At 41.2% G+C, this 23,750-nt stretch overlaps 3 protein-coding genes and 2 pseudogenes across 24 annotated transcripts in view; all 5 read right to left on the reverse strand.

The window, feature by feature from the left end:
* Nucleotides 1-23,750, reverse strand: part of LOC118223390 (protocadherin gamma-C5-like) — a 247,865-nt gene that overhangs the window by 152,073 nt on the left and 72,042 nt on the right. The window contains exon 1 of one of the 22 annotated variants that reach the window (XM_035409829.1): nucleotides 10,383-12,985. The exons of 20 other annotated variants lie outside the window; for them this stretch is intronic. In XM_035409829.1, coding sequence (XP_035265720.1) covers nucleotides 10,383-12,836 — 2,454 coding nt within the window. In that variant the 5' untranslated portion in view covers nucleotides 12,837-12,985. Of the gene's footprint in view, nucleotides 1-534; nucleotides 3,126-10,382; nucleotides 12,986-23,750 lie in introns of those variants that run through there. One more of the 22 variants, XM_035409872.1, reaches the window with a different exon arrangement.
* LOC118223394 (protocadherin gamma-A10-like) lies at nucleotides 3,560-6,330 on the reverse strand. The gene has a single exon (XM_035409899.1). The coding sequence runs from the start codon at nucleotides 6,097-6,099 to the stop codon at nucleotides 3,658-3,660; it is 2,442 nt and encodes an 813-aa protein (XP_035265790.1). The 5' UTR covers nucleotides 6,100-6,330; the 3' UTR covers nucleotides 3,560-3,657.
* Nucleotides 7,147-9,737, reverse strand: LOC118223400 (annotated as a pseudogene).
* Nucleotides 13,826-16,407, reverse strand: LOC118222406 (protocadherin beta-16-like). The gene has a single exon (XM_035407989.1). The coding sequence runs from the start codon at nucleotides 16,253-16,255 to the stop codon at nucleotides 13,826-13,828; it is 2,430 nt and encodes an 809-aa protein (XP_035263880.1). The 5' UTR covers nucleotides 16,256-16,407.
* Nucleotides 17,540-20,090, reverse strand: LOC118223408 (annotated as a pseudogene).

Here is a 23,750-nt window from a genome sequence, read left to right on the forward strand (position 1 = left end):
CGAGTACTATAGTTACTGCATGCAAACATTAATCTTAATACAATGTTTATCTGTGGTGACTTCACAATTCAAAATTCTATGTTCTGGCCTTGCCAAGTTTTCCTTCAAATGGGATACTTATTGGTTGATTGTTCCCTAATCTTTTCACATGCTGAAATATCATCAGCGTATTCGATATTTCAAAAAAGGCCAGTGTAGCTGAGCAGAGACATTAGGTATTTCAGCACCACATGAGCGGACAGCGACACAGCAGAGAGCCATTGCTAAACCACAGCAGTACACAGCCCCCAGCAGCCAAATAAACACATGCATATGTCCATAAATACACATGTACCCAAATTTACTGGAGTATGATCATGTTATGCTCAGTCACAACTGTCATCACAATTACACAGTTAAACACTGTTTAATAACTTTTCATGATAACACAACATCCACGCAAGGTCAAACATCAAATACAGGAAAACACTGAAAACATATGAATAGTTTAAATCTACAATATTATAATTATTCGCCTCGTCACAATTTACTTACCAAAGTTGGTTGATCTGCGCCCTCGACTGACATTGTTTCATTTGGCATTGTCTCAGTACCATCTATGTCAACACTCATGAGGCTTTTACTGATGGGTCTGAGGTATTTAATGTCACTCGTTCTGGAGTCAGTGGTCCGGTAAAGTTCGTAATTATAAACGTGCTGTAGAGTTCCTGTACCTCCAGCGTCTGCGTAACGGGGTGGACAATAAGGAATAACTGGCAGATTGGACTGATAGAAGATGCGAGACTGTCTCCATCTGTAGACTTTTACAGATATTATTACTACTAAAGATGAAATGAAAAGGAAGGAAACTACTGCCAAAGCCAAAACTAAATAGAAAGTCAAGTCTCCATTGTAATCCTTCTCGTGCGTAAATTCTGTAAATTCGGAGAGCACTTCCGGGAAGCTGTCGGCCACCGCCACGTTCACATTGACTGTAGCTGAGCGTGGGGGTTGCCCGTTGTCCTCCACTACAACACTAAGTCTTTGTTTCACAGCATCTTTGTCAGTGACCTGGCGTAAAGTTCTTATTTCTCCGTTCTGTAAACCAACTTCAAACAGCGCTCTGTCTGTAACTTTCAGCAGTTTATATGAGAGCCAGGCATTCTGTCCGGAATCCACATCAACAGCGACCACTTTAGTGACAAGATATCCAACATCTGCTGAACGAGGCACCATCTCAGCGACCAGTGAGACCCCAGTCTGTACCGGATATAGAATCTGAGGTGCGTTATCATTCTGATCTTGAATGAAAACTGTGACGGTAACATTACTTGTCAGAGGGGGTGAGCCTCCGTCCTGTGCTTTCACTAGAAATCTGAACTGCTTCACTTGCTCGTAATCAAAAGATCGTACTGCATGAATAACTCCGGTTTCCGAGTTAATAGAGAAATAAGAAGCTATCGGGGTTCCACTGACATGTGTTTCTTCTATGATATAAGATATTCGAGCATTCTGATTCCAGTCGGAGTCCATAGCCGCCACGGTAAATATAGACAGTCCAGGAGAATTATTTTCCATGACATAAGTAAAATATGCGCCCTGTCCAAACACGGGAGCATTGTCATTTACATCGGACACCTTAAGATGTAAGGTTCTGGTACTAGAAATCGGAGTCGAACCGGAATCAGTCGCAGTTATTGTAATATTATATTCTGGCACGGTTTCTCGATCAAAGGCGGCGTTGCTGACCAATGTGTAATAATTGGTTAGCGAAGATTTAATCTCAAAAGGGAGATTGCCTTCAATAGAGCACGTTACCCGACCATTCCCCTCGGAATCTGAGTCTTTGACATTTATAATTGCAATCGTAGTGCCGAGTGGAGCGTCTTCAGACACCGGACTAGAGAATGACATGATATTTATCACAGGAGCATTATCATTTACGTCAATGACTTCAACAACAACCTTACTGGAATCTGCAAAACCACCTTGATCTTTGGCTTCGATTCTAATTTCGTATTTTTTTATTTTTTCGTAGTCGATTTGTCCTGCAACTGAGATCACACCAGTGCTTTCATTTAGATCGAATATGGCCATATTCCCCTTAAGGTTTGAAAACGAATATGTTATTAATCCATTTAAATCGCTATCTGCATCACTGGCATTTACCGTTGTGATGTATGTGCCCTTTGCCGCGTTTTCAAGCACAGTCGCTCTATACACCGACTGGTTAAAAACGGGTGCATTGTCATTAACATCTAAAACGGTAACCTCTATATTCACTGTACCGGATTTCTGTGGGTCGCCGCCATCCACAGCCACTAACTTTAGAGAAAGACGAGGTTGCTTCTCCCAGTCCAAAGGCTTCTGAAGAACCATTTCTGCGTGCTTAACTCCATCTGGATTCGCGTGCTGCTTCAGAATAAAATTATCCGTCGGTGTTAAAATATAATTTTGAAGAGAGTTTACTCCAACGTCAGGATCTTCTGCGCTCCCCAAGAGGAAGTGCGCACCCAACGCAGCCGATTCGCTTATTTCAAATCGAATTTCATTTTTCGGAAACGTCGGAGAATTGTCGTTTACATCCAAAATTTCAACAGTGACACGGTGCAGTTCCATCGGATTTTCAAGAATGATTTCGAAACTGAAGCTACATGGCGAAATCTCGCCACAAAGCTGCTCTCGGTCTATCCTCTCGCCGACAACCAACACCCCTTTGTCTGTCCTTAGCTCTGCGTATTGAATGTTGTCTCCAGTAACGATACGTGCCCGACCTACCTGCAATCTTTTCGCATCTAAGCCCAGGTCCTGAGCTATATTACCAATAAATGACCCCTTCCTCTGTTCCTCTGGAATAGAATAACGAATCTGTCCGCTTGCGGGACTGAAGTACATAACGCATATGAGTAGTACTTGCCATTTTAGTGTCGAGAAAAATTTCCACCTCATGTTTTTGTACAATAAATCCTCTTCTTTCCGTGATCAGTCGAGAATTCTACTTTGCATATATCCTCGCTCGGTTGGATTAATCACAGCGACGCTAAGTAATGCTACTATTTAAAAAAACCAGACCAGGTTAGACCTGCGCGAGGTGTTCGAAGAAACTACGCTCGTGGAGCCCTTTGGGTCTCTATGCCCTGGTTCTCCTTACAGAGACAGTAATATGGGAGGGCCCTCTGCTGATAGCACAACAACTTATTGATTCCTCCGACCAACAGCGACACTCACAGTCGAAACACAGAACAAAAATAAGATAATAAAAATAATAAAATGCAACAACTAATACTATTTTTTAGAATAATACACAAATAATGTCTAACATTCCGCATAAGTACAGCATTAATTATAAAGATTATTAGTTTCAGCATTTTATTTGGCAAATGAATGTTAAATGCCAAAATGTGGATAACTAAAAGAATGCAAACTTCAGCAAATGAAAGGTTAATAATTATGACGTTCCATAATTATATAACATGTTTTTTTCAGGGTGGAAAATAACCAGCCACATAAATAAACTGCACGCAAACAAGTGTAAAAAAAAAATCAATGCAAGTCGCTGTGGCTAAGAGCGTGTGCTCAATGTAGATATGTAAAATATAACAATGAATATTAGAAAACTGCATTTACAAATTATATAGATTCGTTCATTCTATAAGTTATAAAATCGTTAATTCCACTTCAGAAATCAAAATGACAAAGACACAATCTCACCTGCAGCGGTGATTCTGGCTCGTCCAAGATGTTTGTCTCTTTCGGCACGCGCTGCAAGGTTTCTGAAGAGCTGGGATCCACTATTAAAACGCTCTGACTGCAGGGTCTGATGAACTTACAGTCACTCTTTCTGGAATCTGTGGTCCTGCACACCTCGTAATTGTACATGTGCTGCAGAGTTCCTGCACTTCCAGCGTCTGCGTAACTGGGTGGATAATACGGGATAACTGGCAGATTGGATTGATAGAAGATGCGCGACTGTCTCCATCTGTAGACTTTTACTGATATTATTGCCACCAAGGATGAAATGAAGAGGAAGGAAACTACAGCCAAAGCCAGTATTAAATAAAAAGTCATATTTTCGTTGTGTTCCTTCTCCTGCGTTGTAAAATCAGTGAATTCTGAGAGCATTTCAGGGAAGCTATCCGCCACCGCCACGTTCACATTGACTGTAGCTGAGCGTGCAGGCTGTCCGTTGTCCTCCACTACAACAGTAAGTCTTTGTTTTACAGCATCTTTGTCAGTCACCTGGCGTAAAGTTCTTATTTCTCCATTCTGTAGGCCCACCTCAAAAAGCGCCCTATCTGTCGCTTTCATCAGTTTGTATGAGAGCCATGCATTCTGTCCAGAGTCCACATCAACAGCGATTACTTTGGTGACAAGATAGCCAACATCTGCTGAACGAGGCACCATTTCAGCCACCAGAGAGACACCAGTCTGTACTGGATAGAGAACCTGTGGCGCGTTGTCGTTCTGGTCTTGAATCAAGACTGTAATCGTGACATTGCTACTGAGAGGGGGAGAACCCCCGTCCTGAGCTTTCACGAGAATCCTAAATTGTCTTATTTGTTCATAATCAAAAGCTCTCTCGGCGTAAACAACTCCAGTTTCTGAGTTAATGGTAACGTAAGTGGAAGCAGTTACCCCGCCGACATACGTTTCTTCTAGAAGATATGATATTCGAGCGTTTTGACTCCAGTCAGAGTCTTTAGCCTTCACTGTAATAATAGATTTTCCAGGTGAGTTATTTTCCATAACATAAGACGTATATGAGCTCTGCGTAAAAACTGGAGCATTGTCATTCACATCAGACACCTTAAGCGTCAACCTTTCTGTGCTACCCAGAGGCGGCGAACCAGAGTCCGTAGCCGTTACAGTTATATTGTATTCTGAAACAGTCTCTCTGTCCAAAACACCGTCAGTAACAAGAGTGTAATAGTTTCTCAAGGATGATGCTATTTTAAATGGCAGGTTTTGATTTATTGAACATACTACTTCACCGTTGTTCTCCGAATCCAAATCTTTCACATTTATTATTGCTACTGTTGTTCCAGATGGAGCATTCTCTGGTATAGGGCTGGAAAACGACATTACATTTATTATAGGCTCATTGTCATTCACATCAATCACCTCAACGACAACTTTGCTAGAATCCGCAAGCCCCCCCTGATCTTTTGCTTGGATGCTTATCTCGTATTTTTTTACCTTCTCAAAATCTACTTGGCCACTTACGGATATTACACCAGTATTTTCATCTAAATGAAACATGTCGCCAACATTACCTTTGAGATTGGAAAAATAATAACTTACTTGACCATATGAACCAATATCTGCATCAGTCGCATTCACTACAGTCACCAATGTGCCTTTTGGCGAAGATTCAAACACACGAGCTGTGTAAACCGACTGGTTAAACACAGGGGCATTGTCATTAGCGTCAATAACAGTAACATCGATGTTAACAGTTCCAGATTTCTGTGGATTGCCCCCATCCATTGCTATTAATTTTAAAGAAAGGCGTGGCTGTTCTTCTCTATCTAACGGTTTTTGAAGGACCATTTCAGCATATTTAACTCCATCCGGACGTTCATGTTGTTTCAGAATGAAATTATCAGTCGGCGTTAAAGCGTAATTCTGAAGAGAATTTATTCCCACATCAGGGTCATCCGCGCTACCTAATACGAAGCGCGCCCCTGGTGACGCCGTTTCGCTAATTTCCAGCTTGATTTCATTATTTTGAAACGTCGGGGGATTATCGTTGATATCTAAAATCTCTACAGTAACACTATGTAGCTCCATTGGTCTCTCAAGAATAATTTCGAAACTGAAGCTACAAGGAGATACCTCACCACAAAGCTGTTCTCGGTCTATTCTCTCACCGACAACCAAAACCCCTTTGTCTGTATCTAGCTGTCCGTACTGAATGCTGTCTCCAGTAACGATACGGGCCCGTCCTTCCCGCAGTCTTTTTAGCTCAAGGCCTAAATCTTGGGCAATATTGCCGATGAACGATCCTTTTTTCAATTCTTCTGGTATGGAATAGCGAATCTGTCCATATATTGCTACAATATTATAACCCGTCAAAATCAACAGCAGTACTTGCCCTTTCATCGTACACCAAAGTGTCATGTCTCTCGTCCGCAGCTGCACAAAAACTTGATATATTATCCTCGAGAATAAATTATTCAGAAACGGAGATCTTCAAAAATGTAAATCTGTATTTGTTCATCCTTATATAAACAGATGAACTGAAATATCCATTAGGTTGCGGAGGGCGATCTGAATGCTTCTGAATGCAGCTTGTATAGCATGGCGATATGGGAGGGTTTTCCTGATACCAGACCAAGCAATCGGACTTTTAGCCAATAGCGGCACTTACAGTTCACACAACGAACAGCTGACAGTGTGCATATCGTACTATATTCTAAAAAGTAATTTTAATGGGACTATAATAATAATAATAATAATAATAGTAGTAGTAGTGGTTCAATTAAAATGACTTTTTACAAAATAGTACAATCTTACAATAGTATAATAATGATGAGTATAATAATGATGATGATGATGATTATTATTATTACTATTATTATTATTATTATTAGTAGTAGTAGTAGTATGGGTAGTCCTCGCGGTAACATGCTGAAAAAACAGAAGCAGCATAAACGTACAGAGCATAGTAAAAATAAGCTAAAACTATTTTTAAAATAAAAATAGGATTGTAAAAAATGATGTGTCTCTTAACAGAAATGAAAGTTGTCAGAATAACTTAACCGGAAAAAACTTGAGAAAAGCGGAACTCAAACGCATTGAGAACGCTGTCAAAACGCATATCGTATGCCGTATTTACTGTTATGTTTACCAGTTGTGCTGATACTCATTTTAGGAGTCTTAAAGTTAAACTCTGCAACCTCTGGTGGGACTTTGGGGATTTCAATGTTTTATTATGGGGTACAACTTTTACACGGCAAGGGTGCACAAATCTATCCACCACATAATTGGGATGGAAAAAATGGGAAAAAAGGAGCCAAACCACGATTCTTCCAGGTTGCAATGAATAATAGAGGTCCTCTTTTCTAGGGTAAATTATAGCTACTCGGTCTAATGCATAGAACTCAAGTGATAAAAACCGTGTACAAATAAAGCGATAGGATTATCAAAAAGTCAGGTTACACTTACCAAAGATGTGGCCTCTCCATTATCAGATGATGTTTTGGCCTTAGGTATAGTCTCTGCACCGCTGGCATCGACACTTAGGAGGCTTTGACTGATGGGTCTTAGATATTTGATGTCACTCTCCCTGGAATCAGTCGTCCTGCACACCTCGTAATTGTAAACGCGCTGCAGAGTCCCTGTACCTCCCGCGTCTGCATAACGGGGTGGATAATATGGAATGATTGGCAGATTCGACTGATAGAAGAGCCGCGATTGTTTCCATCTGTAGACTTTAATTGAGATTATAACGACCAAGGATGAAACGAAGAGGAAGGAAACTACAGCCAATGCCAATATTAAATAAAAGGTTAAGTTGTCATTGTAATCCTTGTCGTGCGTAAATTCAGTAAATTCTGAAAGCACTTCCGGGAAGCTATCCGCCACAGCCACGTTCACATTGACTGTAGCTGAGCGAGAGGGCTGTCCGTTATCCTCCACTACAACAGTAAGTCTTTGTTTCACAGCATCTTTATCAGAGACCTGGCGTGAAGTTCTTATTTCTCCATTCTGTAGGCCCACTTCAAATAGTGCCCTATCTGTCGTTTTCAACAGTTTGTATGAGAGCCATGCATTCTGTCCAGAGTCCACGTCAACAGCGACAACTTTAGTGACGAGATAGCCAACATCTGCTGAACGAGGCACCATTTCAGCCACCAGAGATACGCCAGTTTGCATTGGGTAGAGAATCTGGGGAGTGTTGTCATTCTGGTCTTGGATAAAGATGTTTACTGTTGCATTATTAGTTAACGGAGGAGAGCCACCATCTTGCGCCTTGACAATGAGTTTAAACTGTTTCATTTGCTCATAATCAAACGATCTGACTGCGTATATAACTCCACTGTCCGAATTCACAGAAACATATGCAGAGATCGGTGCTCCCGCCACATCAGTTTCTTCTAATATGTAGGATATTCTGGCATTCTGATTCCAGTCAGAATCATGAGCTTTCACGGTACATAAAGACACGCCTGGGGAATTGTTTTCGGCAATATAGGAGGTGTAGATGTCCTGATGAAATGTTGGAGCATTGTCATTCACATCTGATACTTTAAGGTGCAACGTTTTTGAAGTTGAAAGAGGTGGTGAGCCCAGGTCAGTCGCAACTATTGTGATATTATAGTCCACAGTTTTTTCACGATCAAGACCGGCATCAGATACCAAAGTGTAATAATTTCTTAAAGACGATTTTACCTTGAAGGGGATGTTTTGGTTAATTGAACAGCTGATTTGGCCATTTTCACCAGAATCAACGTCTTTGACATTAAAAATGACTATTGTAGTTCCGGGAGGAGAATCTTCCGGTATTGGGCTGGAGAATGACATGATATTTATTACAGGAGCGTTGTCATTGACATCGACTACTTCCACGACAACTTTGCTGGAATCGGTTAGACCACCTTGATCTTTGGCTTCGATTCTAATTTCGTATTTTTTAATCTTTTCATAATCTATTTGTCCTGAAACTGATATAGTGCCTGTGTTTTCACTGAGGCTGAAAATGTCTGCCACATTCCCTTTCAGGATTGAAAATGAATAGGTTATTAAACCATATGGCCCACTATCTGCATCACTCGCATTTACGGTTATGATATACGTGCCTTCAGAAGCATTTTCCAAAACAGTCGCTCGGTACACCGACTGGTTAAATACTGGGGGGTTGTCATTGGCGTCAAGAACAGTCACCTCGATATTCACTGTTCCAGATTTCTGAGGATTGCCGCCATCCACGGCTATTAATTTTAGAGAAAGGCGTGGCTGTTCTTCTCTGTCTAAGGGTTTTTGAAGGACCATTTCTGCATATTTAATCCCATCTGGATTTTCGTGCTGCTTCAGAATGAAATTGTCATTCGGTGTTAAAATATAATTTTGAAGAGAGTTTACACCCACATCAGGGTCATCCGCGCTACCTAAAACAAAGCGCGCACCCGACGCCGCCGATTCACTAATTTCAAGTTTAATATCGTTTTTTTGAAAAACCGGAGCATTGTCGTTTACGTCAAGAATTTCTACAGTAACGTGATGCAGTTCCATTGGATTCTCAAGAATAATTTCGAAACTGAAGCTACAAGGAGAAACCTCTCCACAGAGTCCCTCCCTGTCTATTCTTTCTTTTACAACCAAAACCCCTTTGTCTGTCTTTAGCTCTGCGTACTGATCGCTGTCCCCGGTCACGATACTGGCCCGACCTGACTGCAGTCTTTTTAGCTCCAATCCGAGGTCTTGGGCGACATTGCCTATTAGTGATCCCTTTTTCATTTCCTCTGGAATAGAATAGCGAATCTGTCCATAAGCAGGACGGCCCATACATGAAAGCAATACTATCAGTACTTGCCATCGAAGTCTCGTACACTTCTGCAGTCCGTAAATATCCGCATGAGCCAAAACTGTATTTCCCATATTCCTGTTACAGGCTTTACCCACAGCAAATAAAATAAAACCAAAGTCAAATAAATGCGATGAAACGATAAATTCTTGACTGTATCTCCATCAACCACACGTAACAGAAATCCAAGCACTATTTCGACTGTGAGTCTGCCTGTCTAGCTCTAAGTATCCGTTTCTGTCAACACGGAGATATGGGAGGTCCTTCGGAAGACTACCTCATAAATTCACTGCACTATTCAACAGCGGCACTCAGAGTCCAACTCCAGAAAGACATGCGTGACGGTGTACTAAATTAAAATTCCAAACGAGTTATTTTTCGTCTAATAATAATAATAATAATAATAATAATAATAATCTATATAGGGCGATACAGCACAAAGAGTTTACATACGATTAAAAGAACTTGGTTAAAATGATCAGGAGCTAAAAAAGCACAAGGAACAGAAACAATAAAACAAAACCAGAAAAAATAATTTACTCGGGTACTATAAATTACTCAGCCTCGTTTGCGGTGTAGATAATCAACGCAAATCCTTTAACTGATTAAACCTTTAAGTGCTTGTGATAATGCTTATCAGTTAAGAATACGAAATTTGAACATAATCAAGTTTTATGCATCATTTAAAATATAACAAGGAGAGCAATTAAACATGGAAAGCTTCACCAACACATCAGTATATTGGAGGTTGTATATACAATGCAATGTATGTTTACTGTGTGCACCCATGTTAGTTATGTAAGCCTAAATGGGACAAAAAGTCCGTCCATAAAATATACCCATGGAAGTAAATTAATATTTTTAAAAATTATCTCACCTGTAATGGCGAGTCCGGCTCGTCCAGGATGTTTGTCTCTTTCTGCACACGCTGCATTGTCTCTGCACCGCTGGGGTCCACTGATAAAACGCTCTGCCTACAGGGTCTCATAAACTTACAGTCACTCTTTCTAGAGTCAGTCGTTCTGCACACTTCGTAATTGTACACGTGCTGTAGCGTTCCTGCACTTCCAACCGAGTCTGCGTAACGCGGTGGATAATACGGGATAACTGGTAGATTGGATTGATAGAAAATGCGGGATTGTCGCCATCTGTAGATTTTTACTGATATTATTACAACTAAGGATGAAATAAAGAGGAAGGAAACAACAGCCAAGGCCATGACTAAATAAAAAGTAAGGTTGTCGTTGTAATTCCTGTCCTGCGTAAAGTCCGTGAATTCCGACAACACTTCTGGGAAGCTATCCGCCAGTGCCACGTTCACATTGACTGTAGCCGAGAGAGAGGGCCGCCCGTTATCTTCCACTACAACAGTAAGCCTTTGCTTCACAGCATCTTTGTCAGTGACCTGACGTAAAGTTCTTATTTCTCCATTCTGTGAGCCCACTTCAAACAGCGCTCTGTCTGTAGCTTTCAGCAGTTTATATGAGAGCCAGGCATTCTGTCCGGAATCCACATCAACAGCGACAACTTTAGTGACAATGAAGCCAACCTCTGCTGAAGGAGGCACAATTTCAGCTGAGACAGCAGTCTGTACCGGGTAGAGAATCTGAGGGGCGTTATCGTTTTGGTCTTGGATAATGATTGCAACCGTCACGTTACTGCTCAGTGGAGGCGAGCCTCCGTCTTGCGCTTTTACGCGGAACTGGAAACCCTTTATCTGCTCGTAGTCGAAAGAACGCACGGCATGGATTGCTCCGCTCTCTGAATTCACAGAAATGAAGGATGACACCGGAATTCCACCGACCACAGACTCTACTAGGAAGTAGGATATGCGAGCATTCTGATTCCAATCAGAATCACGCGCTCGCACAGAAAATACAGACAACCCTGGCACATTGTTTTCCATCACGTGGGCAGCGTAGGAGCTGTGCTCAAAAACAGGCGCATTATCGTTCACATCTGATATTTTCAGAGTGATGGTTTTGTTGCTGGAAAGCGGAGGTGTCCCTTTATCCACAGCTGTAAATGTGATATTATATTCACCATTGCGCTCCCTGTCCAACGCGCCCTCAGTCAGAAGAGTATAATAGTTTTTTAAAGTAGACTTAATTGTAAATGGGACGTTTGTATTGATTGAACAGTCTATTTGTCCATTCATACCCGAATCTGGATCTTTGACATTAACAATGGCTACAGTCGTGCCGCTCACAGAGTCTTCTGAGATAGGACTGGAGAACGAGGTAACCGCTAGCATAGGGGCATTGTCGTTGACATCAATAACTTCAATAATTACTTTTGCTGAATCCATAAGCCCCCCTTGGTCTTTCGCTTGTATGTTGAGCTCATATAGTTTGTTCTTTTCATAATCAATTTTTCCCATCACTGTTATTGCGCCGTTGTTCTCGTCAATTGAAAAGAGTTCTGCAATCTCAGGTGAAACGCGAGCGAAATGATACGTCACGTGACCGTACAAACCATCGTCTGCGTCCGATGCACTCACAGCCGTTACCAGAGTGCCTTGGTGTGCGTTTTCAATGACCTCTGCTTTATATACAGACTGTGTAAAAACTGGTACGTTGTCGTTAGAATCAAGAACCAAAATGATTATTCTAACCGTGCCAGACCTCTGCGGCTCGCCGCCATCCACGGCAGTCAGTGTTAGTACCAGACTCTCCTCTTTCTCTCGGTCTAAAGGCGTGCGCAGAAACATTTCCACGTATTTAGTTCCATCTGGGCTTGTCTGGGTTTTAATATTAAAATGATTAGTTGGGTTTAATGTATAGCTCTGCAGCGCATTGATGCCGACATCGGGATCTGTGGCGCTCTCTTGTAAAATGCGAGAGCCCGGTGGAGCTGATTCTAAAATTTCTAATTTAATCTCATTCTCAGTAAAGCGGGGAGCGTTGTCATTCACATCTAATATTTCCACCACAACACTGTGCAGCTGCATCGGATTCGACATTATCATTTCAAAGCTTAAACTACACGGGGTCGTTTGCCCGCATAGCTGTTCTCTGTCTATCCTCTCTCTGACAACCAGAATCCCTTTGTCTAAATGTAGTTCAATGTACTCACTGCTGTCGCTGCTTACAATTCGTGCACTGCCGGATTTCATTCTTGTCGGGTCGATTCCCAAATCCTGAGCTATGTTACCCACAAACGAACCCTTTTTCGACTCCTCGGGGATAGAATATCGAATCTGCCCAAAAACAATCTCGACGAGGCACAAAACCAGAAAGAACTGATTTGGAAAAAAACGAACAATCCGTGTGCTTGAGAAGGCACTCTGCCCTCTGCCATCTCTCTTTAGCCGTAAACCCGAACTAAACATGGTGAACGGCGAAATCTGTATCCAAATTCGGACTGATCGACTAATAAGAATTATATTTGGCTTCGTATTCCATGCAAACAGGTCACACTGCGTGATACTACTCACAAAGCGATGACGGCCGAGGAAGTGGCCCGAGCCTCCCTGCCTCTGAATCACATGCAAGGCAAAGAGATGGGCGGTGCAAGACTATTCAACTTCCAGAGCTTTCCTGATCAACAGCGGCACTTAGAGTACAATGTACGCAATGCACACAATGAGTCTAGTATGAACTAATAAAAATTAAAAACACATCTCTTAAAGGCATTTTCTCTTCGATTTAGTGCTCTATTCGGCCATTACGCCCTCAATTTAGTCTGAGCGCAGCCTAAATATTCAGATATAAGTTTGTGACTTGTACTGTATAGTATCTCTTAATTGTTCATAGGGTTTGTGCTTTTAACTCCAGTGCCATATGCTGAGAACCGACCACAGCCCCATCGTGTTAACCAGCAACGGCACAAAGAGAAATTAAGGAGAATTAAATCTCTAAAAATAAAATGGCATATTCATTCTTAATTGGAGTTGACTATTATAAATTCACATTTTTAATCTACAATATCGATTACGCAAGCACTTGCATCCTAAAAAATATTCATTTATGTTCAATGCATGGTTTAAGTGGTTACCGGAGGTCGCAAGTGTATAATTTATTGCTAGATGCATTTAATAATTTGAAAATAACTTTGTTTTACATTTTATAACTTTAGAACGTTTATGTCCAATGCATAATCGAAATGTAAATGTCGCATTATCACAGGAGGAAGGTGCACGAGGACGCACAAATAACCGAATATATATTTCAATATGAACTGTCAATATAAACCTTGACCAAACCCCCACTATCACACTAATATGTTTCAGGGCAATTTAACAGGTATGCATGTAAACAAACAAAAAAAACACATTATTTGAAAGAATATTCGACAGCACATTTTTTAAAAACCATTCATTTATAAAGCAGTAGTAACACTCACCAGCGTTGAAGATGCTCCGGTTGGAGACTGCTCCTTTTGAACATGCGGCATTGTCTCCATATCATTTATGTCAACACTCATGAGGCTTTGACTCATGGGTCTCAGGTATTTAATGTCACTCTTTCTGGAGTCAGTGGTTCTGCACACCTCGTAATTGAACACGTGCGGTAGAGTTCCTGTACCCCCAACGTCTGCGTAACGGGGTGGATAATAAGGAATAACAGGGAGATTGGACTGATAGAAGATGCGAGATTGTCTCCATCGGTACACTTTTATCGATATTATGACGACTAGAGATGAAATGAAAAGGAAGGAAACTACCGCCAAGGCCAAAATTAAGTAAAAAGTCAAGTTGTCGTTGTAATCCTTATCTTGAGTAAATTCAGTGAACTCCGAGAACACGTCTGGAAAGCTATCCGCCACCGCCACATTGACATTTACTGTAGCTGAGCGAGAGGGCTGCCCGTTGTCCTCCACTACAACAGTAAGCCTTTGTTTCACAGCATCTTTATCAGTGACCTGGCGTAAAGTTCTTATTTCACCATTTTGTAAACCAACTTCAAACAGCGCCCTGTCTGTTGCTTTTACTAGTTTATATGAGAGCCAGGCATTCTGACCAGAGTCCACATCAATAGCTACTACCTTAGTTACCAGATAGCCAACATCTGCTGAACGAGGAACCATTTCAGCCACCACAGTGGCACCAGTATGAACTGGGTAGAGAATCTGAGGTGCGTTATCGTTCTGGTCTTGAATAAAGATTTTAACAGTTGTGCTGCAACTTTGAGGTGGTGAACCCCCATCTTGTGCTTTAACAAGCATTTCAAACGACTTGATCTGTTCGTAATCAAACGAGCGCACTGCATACATCACGCCTGTTTCAGAGTTTACAGAAATTAAGTCGGAAATCGGAGAGCCATTTACTTGTGTATCTTCAAGGAAATAAGAGACTCGAGCATTTTGATTCCAATCCACGTCGTTGGCGTGAACAGAAGCTACAGATACTCCTGGAGAGTTGTTCTCGATCAAGGTAGATTCATACATATTTTGCTCAAATACCGGTGCGTTGTCGTTCACATCTGTCACTTTAACCAGAAGTGTCTTATTACTGCGCAGCGAGGGAACGCCTTGATCTGCCGCTGTGATTGTAATGTTGTACTCAGAGACGGTCTCGCGGTCTAAAATGCTGTCAGTTACCAAAGTATAATAGTTGGTCAATGAAGATTTTATCTTGAAGGGTAATGATGGGCTAACAGTGCAGTTGACCTGTCCATTCTTCCCCGAGTCCAAGTCTTTAATGCTAATGATAGCAACAGTAGTGCCTGGCACAGAATCTTCTGAGATCGTATTAGAAAAAGATGTCATCGCTATAACGGGAGGGTTGTCATTAACATCGATCACTTCAATTATTACTTTGCATGAGTTAGATAGAGATCCCTTGTCTTTCGCGATTACATTCATTTGATAATGTTTGGACTTTTCAAAATCTATATTACCCAAAACTTTAATTTCTCCATTGTCGGGATTCAAGGTAAACAAGCTGATATTCTGTTGTGTGGCCTGATCAATGTAATACGTTATATCGCCATTGGTGCCCTCGTCTGCGTCAGTCGCGGTGACGGCCGTAACTAATGTTTCCTTTGGAGAATTCTCTATGACGGAGGCTTTGTATACGGCCTGGTTGAAAACAGGCGCATTGTCATTGGCATCTTGAACAATGACTCGTATATTCACAGTCCCCGTCCGCCTAGGGTTCCCCCCGTCAGCTGCAGTCAGTGTTAAAAACATCTCGCTCTGCTTTTCCCTATCGAGGGGACTCTGCAGAACCATCTCTACATATTTACTCCCGTCGGCGTGGGTTTGCTCTTTAAGATTAAAATGTGTGGTGGGTTTCAAACTGTAGCTTTGAAGCGTATTTATACCCACGTCAGCATCCACGGCGCCGCCTAAAATAAAATGAGCTCCGATCACCGCCAGCTCGCTTATATCCAGTGTAATTTCTTTAGTTGAAAATACGGGAGAATTGTCGTTAATATCAAGAATCTCCACTGTAATGCTGAACAATTCCATTGGATTTTCCAGGACCATTTCGAAACTGAAGCTGCAAGGAGACGTCTGACCGCACAGCTCCTCTCGGTCTATGCGTTTTTTCACCAGCAGAATCCCTTTGTCCGCATTCAGGTCCACACAGTCGCTGCTGTCCTCGGTAACAATACGAGCACGACCCGATTTAAGCCTTCTGACATCCAATCCCAAATCCTTTGCAATATCCCCTATCAGAGACCCTTTCACCATTTCTTCTGGAATCGAGTATCTGACTTGTGCCAAAACCCCATTAAAAACAATCACACACACGAACAACTGTACCTGCCACTGGAGCGAACGTTGCTGCTGCTGCACAACCATTTCAGTCCTAATGATATAAATAAGTTGTCCAGTAAAATATTAAATACGAAATAAATCCGCAACTGGCTTCACTTACGATAAAACAAATCGAGCAATCCGTGGTGTGTAGGCTACTGAACAATGCTGGTTCGGAAAGATAGTGGAAAATCTGCCCTCTCCTCTGCTCATGTTAAATACAATTTGATGGGAGGGGTTGTGAACGTACAGCAATCCTCTGTCTTATTGACCAACAGCGGCACTCAGAGTCCACAGTGGAGACTGGCAGCCCTATACGGGATACAGCTTGAAACTAGGAAGTATGTGAAATTTCTCAAACCAAGGCTAATACGGCGCTCGTGTGCGTTTTAGGTTTATCTGAGCACCGCATGTCATGGGACTGGTGTTTGTGTCTTTGACACAATATTTTTGAGCGACCAAAAGAGAGATGAGATGGCAAGAAGAATAAAGAGAGGGCCAAGTTGTTTTTTTAAAAATGCAGAAGAGTATAGCAATGCTTTTAATATGGCTTATTTGATATGACTTATTAGAAATTTCAATAATTTGGAACACATACGAATTTTTAGGAAATGTGCGTTTTTACATATGAGTATGCTCTACTCATTTGCGTATGCTCACGTATTTACGGTTATAATTTACGTAGAAAAGGTTTTTTGTCCACATTATTATTATTATTATTATTATTATCAATTTGATCAGGAGTAGCTACTGCAGCTATTATAATTATAATTGTTATGTTACGAGTACTATAGTTACTGCATGCAAACATTAATCTTAATACAATGTTTATTTGTGGTGACTTCACAATTCAAAATTCTATGTTCTGGCCTTGCCAAGATTTCCTTCAAATCAGATACTTATTGGTTGATTGTTCCTTAATCTTTTCACATGCTGAAATACCATCAGCATATTCGATATTTCAAAAAAGGCCAGTGTAGCTGAGCAGAGACATTAGGTATTTCAGCACCACAGGAGCGGACAGCGACACAGCAGAGAGCCATTGATAAACCACAGCAGTACACAGCCCCCAGCAGCCAAATAAACACATACATATGTCCATAAATACACGTGTACCTAAATTTACTGGAGTATGATCATGTTATGCTCAGTCGCAACTGTCATCACAATTACACAGTTAAATACCGTTTAATAACTTTTTATGATAACGCAATATCCACGCAGGATCAAACATCAAATACAGGAAAACATTGAAAACACACGAATAGTTTAAATCTACAATATTATAATTATTCGCCTCGTCACAATTTACTTACCAAAGTTGGTTGATCTGCGCCCTCGACTGACATTGTTTCCTTTGGCATTGTTTCAGTACCATCTATGTCAACACTCATGAGGCTTTGACTGATGGGTCTGAGGTATTTAATGTCACTCTTTCTGGAGTCAGTGGTCCGGTAAAGTTCGTAATTATAAACGTGCTGTAGAGTTCCTGTACCTCCAGCGTCTGCGTAACGGGGTGGACAATAAGGAATAACTGGCAGATTGGACTGATAGAAGATGCGAGACTGTCTCCATCTGTAGACTTTTACAGATATTATTACTACTAAAGATGAAATGAAAAGGAAGGAAACTACTGCCAAAGCCAAAACTAAATAAAAAGTCAAGTCTCCATTGTAATCCTTCTCGTGCGTAAATTCTGTAAATTCGGAGAGCACTTCCGGGAAGCTGTCTGCCAACGCCACGTTCACATTGACTGTGGCTGAGCGAGAGGGCTGCCCGTTGTCTTCCACTACAACAGTAAGTCTTTGTTTCACAGCATCTTTGTCAGTGACCTGGCGTAAAGTTCTTATTTCTCCATTCTGTGAGCCCACTTCAAACAACGCCCTGTCTGTCGCTTTCAACAGTTTGTATGAGAGCCAGGCATTCTGTCCGGAGTCCACATCAACAGCGACCACTTTAGTGACAAGGTATCCAACATCTGCAGAACGAGGCACCATTTCTGCCACCAAAGAGCCACCAGTTTGTACTGGGTACAGAATCTGGGGTGCGTTATCGTTCTGGTCCTGAATCAAGATAGTCACTGTTGCATTGTTTCTCAGTGGCGGAGAGCCCCCATCTTGAGCTATTATATGCACCTGAAACCGTTTGATTTTCTCATAATCCAGGGAGCGCACTGCGTAAATAACACCTGTGTCTGAGTTGACAGAAATGTAGGATGAAACCGGTGACCCATTTACACCTACATCTTCGAGAAAGTAAGATATACGAGCATTTGGTCCCCAGTCGTCATCTCTGGCTTGCAACAAAAATATTGACAATCCAGGGGCATTGTTTTCCATCACGGAAGTGAGGTAGTCAGTTTTTTCGAAGTAAGGGGCGTTGTCATTGACATCAGACACCTGTAAAACAATTTGGTAGTGGCTCGAGAGGGGGGGTGTCCCTCCATCCCTAGCGGTTATGCTTATATTGTAGTCTGAGTATTTTTCTCGATCCAGATCTGTGTCAGTCACTAAACTGTAATAATTAGAAAGAGATTTTTTTATTTTGAATGGGAGGTTTGGGCCAATAGCGCACACTATCTCGCCATTTTTTTCAGAGTCCATGTCTTGCACATTAATAATAGCAACAACGGTGCCAGGTGATGCGTTCTCCGGTATTGGATTAGAGAGAGAAGTTAGCGTGATGACTGGTGCATTATCGTTTACGTCAGTAACCTCAATTATAATTTTGCAAGAGTCTGTTAGCCCCCCTTGGTCTTTAGCTTGTACGTTCACTTCATATCTTTTCACCATTTCATAATCTATATGACCAGATACTTTAATTTCACCGGACATAGCATCAATTTCAAACAATTCTCCAACGTGTGTTGCTAAATGCGTAATAGAATAGGTTATTTTAGAGTTGCCTCCTTCATCCGCATCGGTTGCATTTACCACAGTGACCAGGGTTCCTTTCGCCGAATTTTCTTGTATACTCGCTTTATAAATCGCTTGGCTAAACACGGGAGAGTTGTCGTTTGCATCCAAAACGGTTACATGTACTCTGAGCGTGCCAGACCTCCGTGGGCTGCCGCCATCCACTGCAGTCAACAACAATGAGTGCTCGCGCTCCTTCTCCCAGTCAAGAGGTGCCTTCAACACCATTTCCACGTACCTGCTTCCATCGGGCACATTGTTAACTTTCAAATCAAAATAATCTCTAGGGTTAAGGGAGTAGCCCTGTAGACTGTTTATACCAACATCTGGGTCCATGGCATTATCCAAGACAAAGCGTGCACCAGGCTGGGCTGATTCACTGATCTCCAATTTAATTTCTTTTCTGGGAAACGTGGGAGGGTTGTCGTTAATATCAAGAATTTCGACCGTAATTTGATACATTTCCAAAGGATTCTCAAGAACCAACTCGAAACTAATCGAACACGGAACCGTCTGCTCACAAAGCTTTTCCCTATCTATCCTCTGCATCACCACCAACTCTCCTTTGTCGACATCCAGCAGAATATATTCACTGTTTAAACCAGCGACAATGCGCGCTTTACCGCTGATCATTCTTTTAATATCAACCCCCAAATCCTTCGCAAAATTACCAACAAACGATCCCTTTGGCATCTCTTCTGGGATAGAGTACCGAATCTGCGCAAGCACAATGTTTGTAACGCAAAGCAATATGGTTGAAAATAGCACTTGCCGTTTCATTGCCCAGAAAATCTTTCCTCCGACGTACTGGTCCATTCTCCGATTGTGTCAGACAGATAATATGTATGTACATAAGTCGCAGCACCTCTCTTATTTTTAGGTATCCTCAAAAAAAAATCTATTAGAAATCAGGACTCTTTTAAAATATATTCCGACCGGAGAAAAGAGGTGGGCCACAGCACATCTCGTTCATAATGAGAGACAAAAAGGAGGAGCGAAAGCCTCAGGAAACCACAAAACAGTCTCCTTGATCAACAGCGACACTCCGAGTTCAAACTGAGAGTATTCCCTCTCTCTCTCACACACACTCTCTCTCTCGTCTGTGATGCTCTTGAAGCGCATTAGTGGAGTTGCAGTTGGTACTGGAATATACTATTAATTCCCTGAACAACAGTGGCGCGCACATGGTATTTTTTTTTTGGGGGGGGGGGGGGGGTGGTTCACGCAGCGGCGCTGCACCATTACGGTAGATAATACTGTCTGCTCAATTAACGTAATGCGGGATAACGTGCTGAGAAATCTCCTCAAAATGATTCAGTAAGTGAAGTAAACTACCGTATAAATTGATAATATGGAAAAATATTTGCTGTACAAATCAGTCCGTATTATATGGTCTGCTCAACAAACAATATAAAAATAATGTTCAGTATGATATTACCATGTCACAAAAAAAAAACTGACATAGCATATTACATATTGTTTTTTTTCACCAAGAACAACCATGTTTTAGTCTTAGTATCTCCTTCTCCCTTTACACTTACCCATATTTCCCTCTCTCCCTCATCACTTTCTTTATAAGATCACCATCTCTCCCACTCACTTGAATCTTTTCCCTCACTTAAACTGCTCTTCCCACTTTATTCATTGGCCTTTACTGCATCAAACTTCAATCTCTGTCTTCTTTTTTGAGAATATTATTTCAGATACTATGGGACACTTTTACAAATAAAGTTTTCAACCTTGGTTTCCCATATAAGCAAAGAGTAAAACAGCAGCTCATACATTTCATTTTGGGGCAAGCAAAGATGACAATTTACACAAGTCGCAAAAATACAATTGGTGGAAGGTACAGGCAAGATGTGGTGGTTGTAGTTAGGGGTATGATCAGGGACAGTGTGTCAGTAGAGTTTCAGTATCACAAAGCAATGGAGAGCTTGAATGTTGTGTGTGGTGTCATAAGGGTGTTTTGTGATCAGTGGATGGAAATGAGCTATTGTCTGCTACTTTGTGATAGACTTGTGTTTTATCATATTAATTTTGAACTTAGATTTTTGGTTTATTGTTTATGTAATGTCATTTATGTAATGTTCTTGTCTTGAGTGTGGAAATAAAGGATGGGTAAAAATTCAAATCCTTTACTAGATCTCTACATGATGAGTACTGTACCTTATCAGAACAGCGTTTTTTAGTTAGCCAGTGACCTTTGGTATGCACTTATTGCATGTCCTATGTAGCATAGGTTTCAGAATAGCCAAATGTATTGTTCTTGATATTAAGACCACAGACTCATGTCCCCTATGAGGACCAGGTCTTAGGAGGTTAATATTCATCAGGTTCACACCCAGTCTTTCAGTTTTGACCACTTTTAAAACAGGTGTAGCAGTGTGTATGCACAGCTAATCAGAGAAGAATGAATGATTCCTTACCTTAAGTAGACACCAAGGCATCCATTCAGAGGCAGGGGGAGACAACATGAAAAGAAAGAGGAAAAAGACATTGTTTAAATGTTTGACAAGTCATGTTAATATATGGTCCTGACTCATGAAGTGACGGTAGAACAAATTCAAGTTCTAAACAGCAGCCAGTGAACTCCATCTGGAGGACAATGCAGTTCCACCTCTGCACTGGCAGGACACCATCTTCACAACATGGCCACTTCGCCTCACTTAGAATCCGACTTTGCACATCCACAACCACTGGAAACACATTTGTACTGACAGTATCTCAGCTGAGAGTTACAGCATGTTTTTCACTGTAATGACTGTTATATTAGTTTCACGTCTTTGTGTGGAGAAACATTTCGAATTATACAGAAACTTGTCTAGTTCAAATACTTCTCAGGGTCTTTCCTAATGAATGTGGACTTTCACATTTAGCCTATTATACAACAGATACGACTCCTAAGTGCCAGGTTAACAACAAATAAGTACACCACTGTTCATTGTTGTCTTCTTTGCTTTAAAGTGGTGTTTATTATACTCCAATCAACGGGGACAGAGGAGAGCCCCCCTAAGTAAAAATGCATACCCAGTCAGAAAGAACATCTTTGAAATTGGAATACAGTGCTTATGAAAATTACCCCAGAACAATGAGAAATGGGTGAGACCCATGGGTGAGATCCACATTTCAAACAGTTTACACTAAAAACCGATTATATCACGTGTATGAATAGCTGAACATTTAAAATACTGGCAAAGGCTTTATGCTGATAGGGCTGAACTGTACTGACCACCATGTCTAAACATGATGCCATGTAGACAGATGTCAGTCAGCCAGTCACTGTGGAGACAACAGCATGCCAATGCACAGTCATAACAATCTGCAGCAACAGCAGCAACATACACTATATGACCAAAAGTATCTGGACACATGTTGGTTTGGGGCTGTTTTTAATGTTTTGGGCTAGGCCCCTTAGTTCCAATGAAGGGAAATCTTAATGCTACAGCATACAATCACATTCAGGGTAAGGCCCTTTCCTCTTTCGGCATGACAATGCCCCCAGGCACACAGAGAGGTCCATATAGAAATGATTTTATCGAGAACGGTGTGGAAGAATGTGACAGGCCTGCACAGAGCCGTGTCCCACACCTTCGGGATCAATTGGAAAGTCAACTGTGAGCCAGCCTTAATCACCCAACCAATCAACGCCCGGCCTTACTAATGCTCTTCTGGCTGAATGGAAGGGAATCCCTGCAGCAGTGCTCCAACATCTAGTCTAAAGCCTTCCCAGAAAACTGGAGGCTGTTATATCAGCAAAGGGTAGACCAACTCCATATTAACACCCATAATTTTGGATGAGATGTTGAATGTGAGGTGTCCACATTTATTTGGCCATGTAGTGTTCCAGTTAATGGATGTCATAAATGTTTTTTTAGCTGGAATATCCTCCCTGGAATTAACATGTAGACCAACTACAAATACTTTTTATATATCACTGATGACAATCAGTTCTACCCAGATTCCATCCATTACATCTTTCAGACATAATATATAAATATGTTGTTTTAGGTTGACTGTACTAAAGTGTGTGCTTTAGGCAGGCCTTTATTAACAGTATTTAAATGCTAAATTTTACAAAGTCCTACTTCCACTTCTAATTCCTTCTGTGAACACACTTGGAGAAATGAAGCAAATAATTTCCACATGTTTGGCTTGTGAGTATAAAGCTAGTCTTACACAATTAGCAGGTTGTAAAACTGTTATACACCATTGTATTAAGTCACATTACATCATAATGAAGCAGCAGTGCCATCTGCCTGAAGTCATGGGCTGTATTTCATTCCTGGCTTATCTTGGCAGTGTCAAAACAGCACAATTTATAATGAAGTTAAGAAAATGTTTTAGACCACATTGGGTATAGGTATCAGTATATAACCAATTACATGGAATTATGATTATGCAAACACCTACAAAAATATACGACACACACACACACACACACAAATAAGTAAATAAATAAATAAATAAATAAATAAATAAATAAATAAACAAATATATACATACACATCCATAAATACATATGTACAAACACTAAATATGTACAGTGAATTGCAAAAGCATTGGGACAGTGACACATTTTTTGTTGTTTTGGCTAATGTAGTACTCCTGTACTACATTAGGTTTGA

This window comes from Anguilla anguilla, chromosome 3 (assembly GCF_013347855.1).
Source record: "Anguilla anguilla isolate fAngAng1 chromosome 3, fAngAng1.pri, whole genome shotgun sequence".
Taxonomy (NCBI): Eukaryota; Metazoa; Chordata; class Actinopteri; order Anguilliformes; family Anguillidae; genus Anguilla; species Anguilla anguilla.

Coding starts and splice junctions, on each gene's coding strand:
- LOC118222406 (XM_035407989.1), bottom strand. CDS start 16,255: ATGGTTGTGCAGCAGCAGCAACGTTCGCTCCAGTGGCAGGTACAGTTG.
- LOC118223394 (XM_035409899.1), bottom strand. CDS start 6,099: ATGACACTTTGGTGTACGATGAAAGGGCAAGTACTGCTGTTGATTTTG.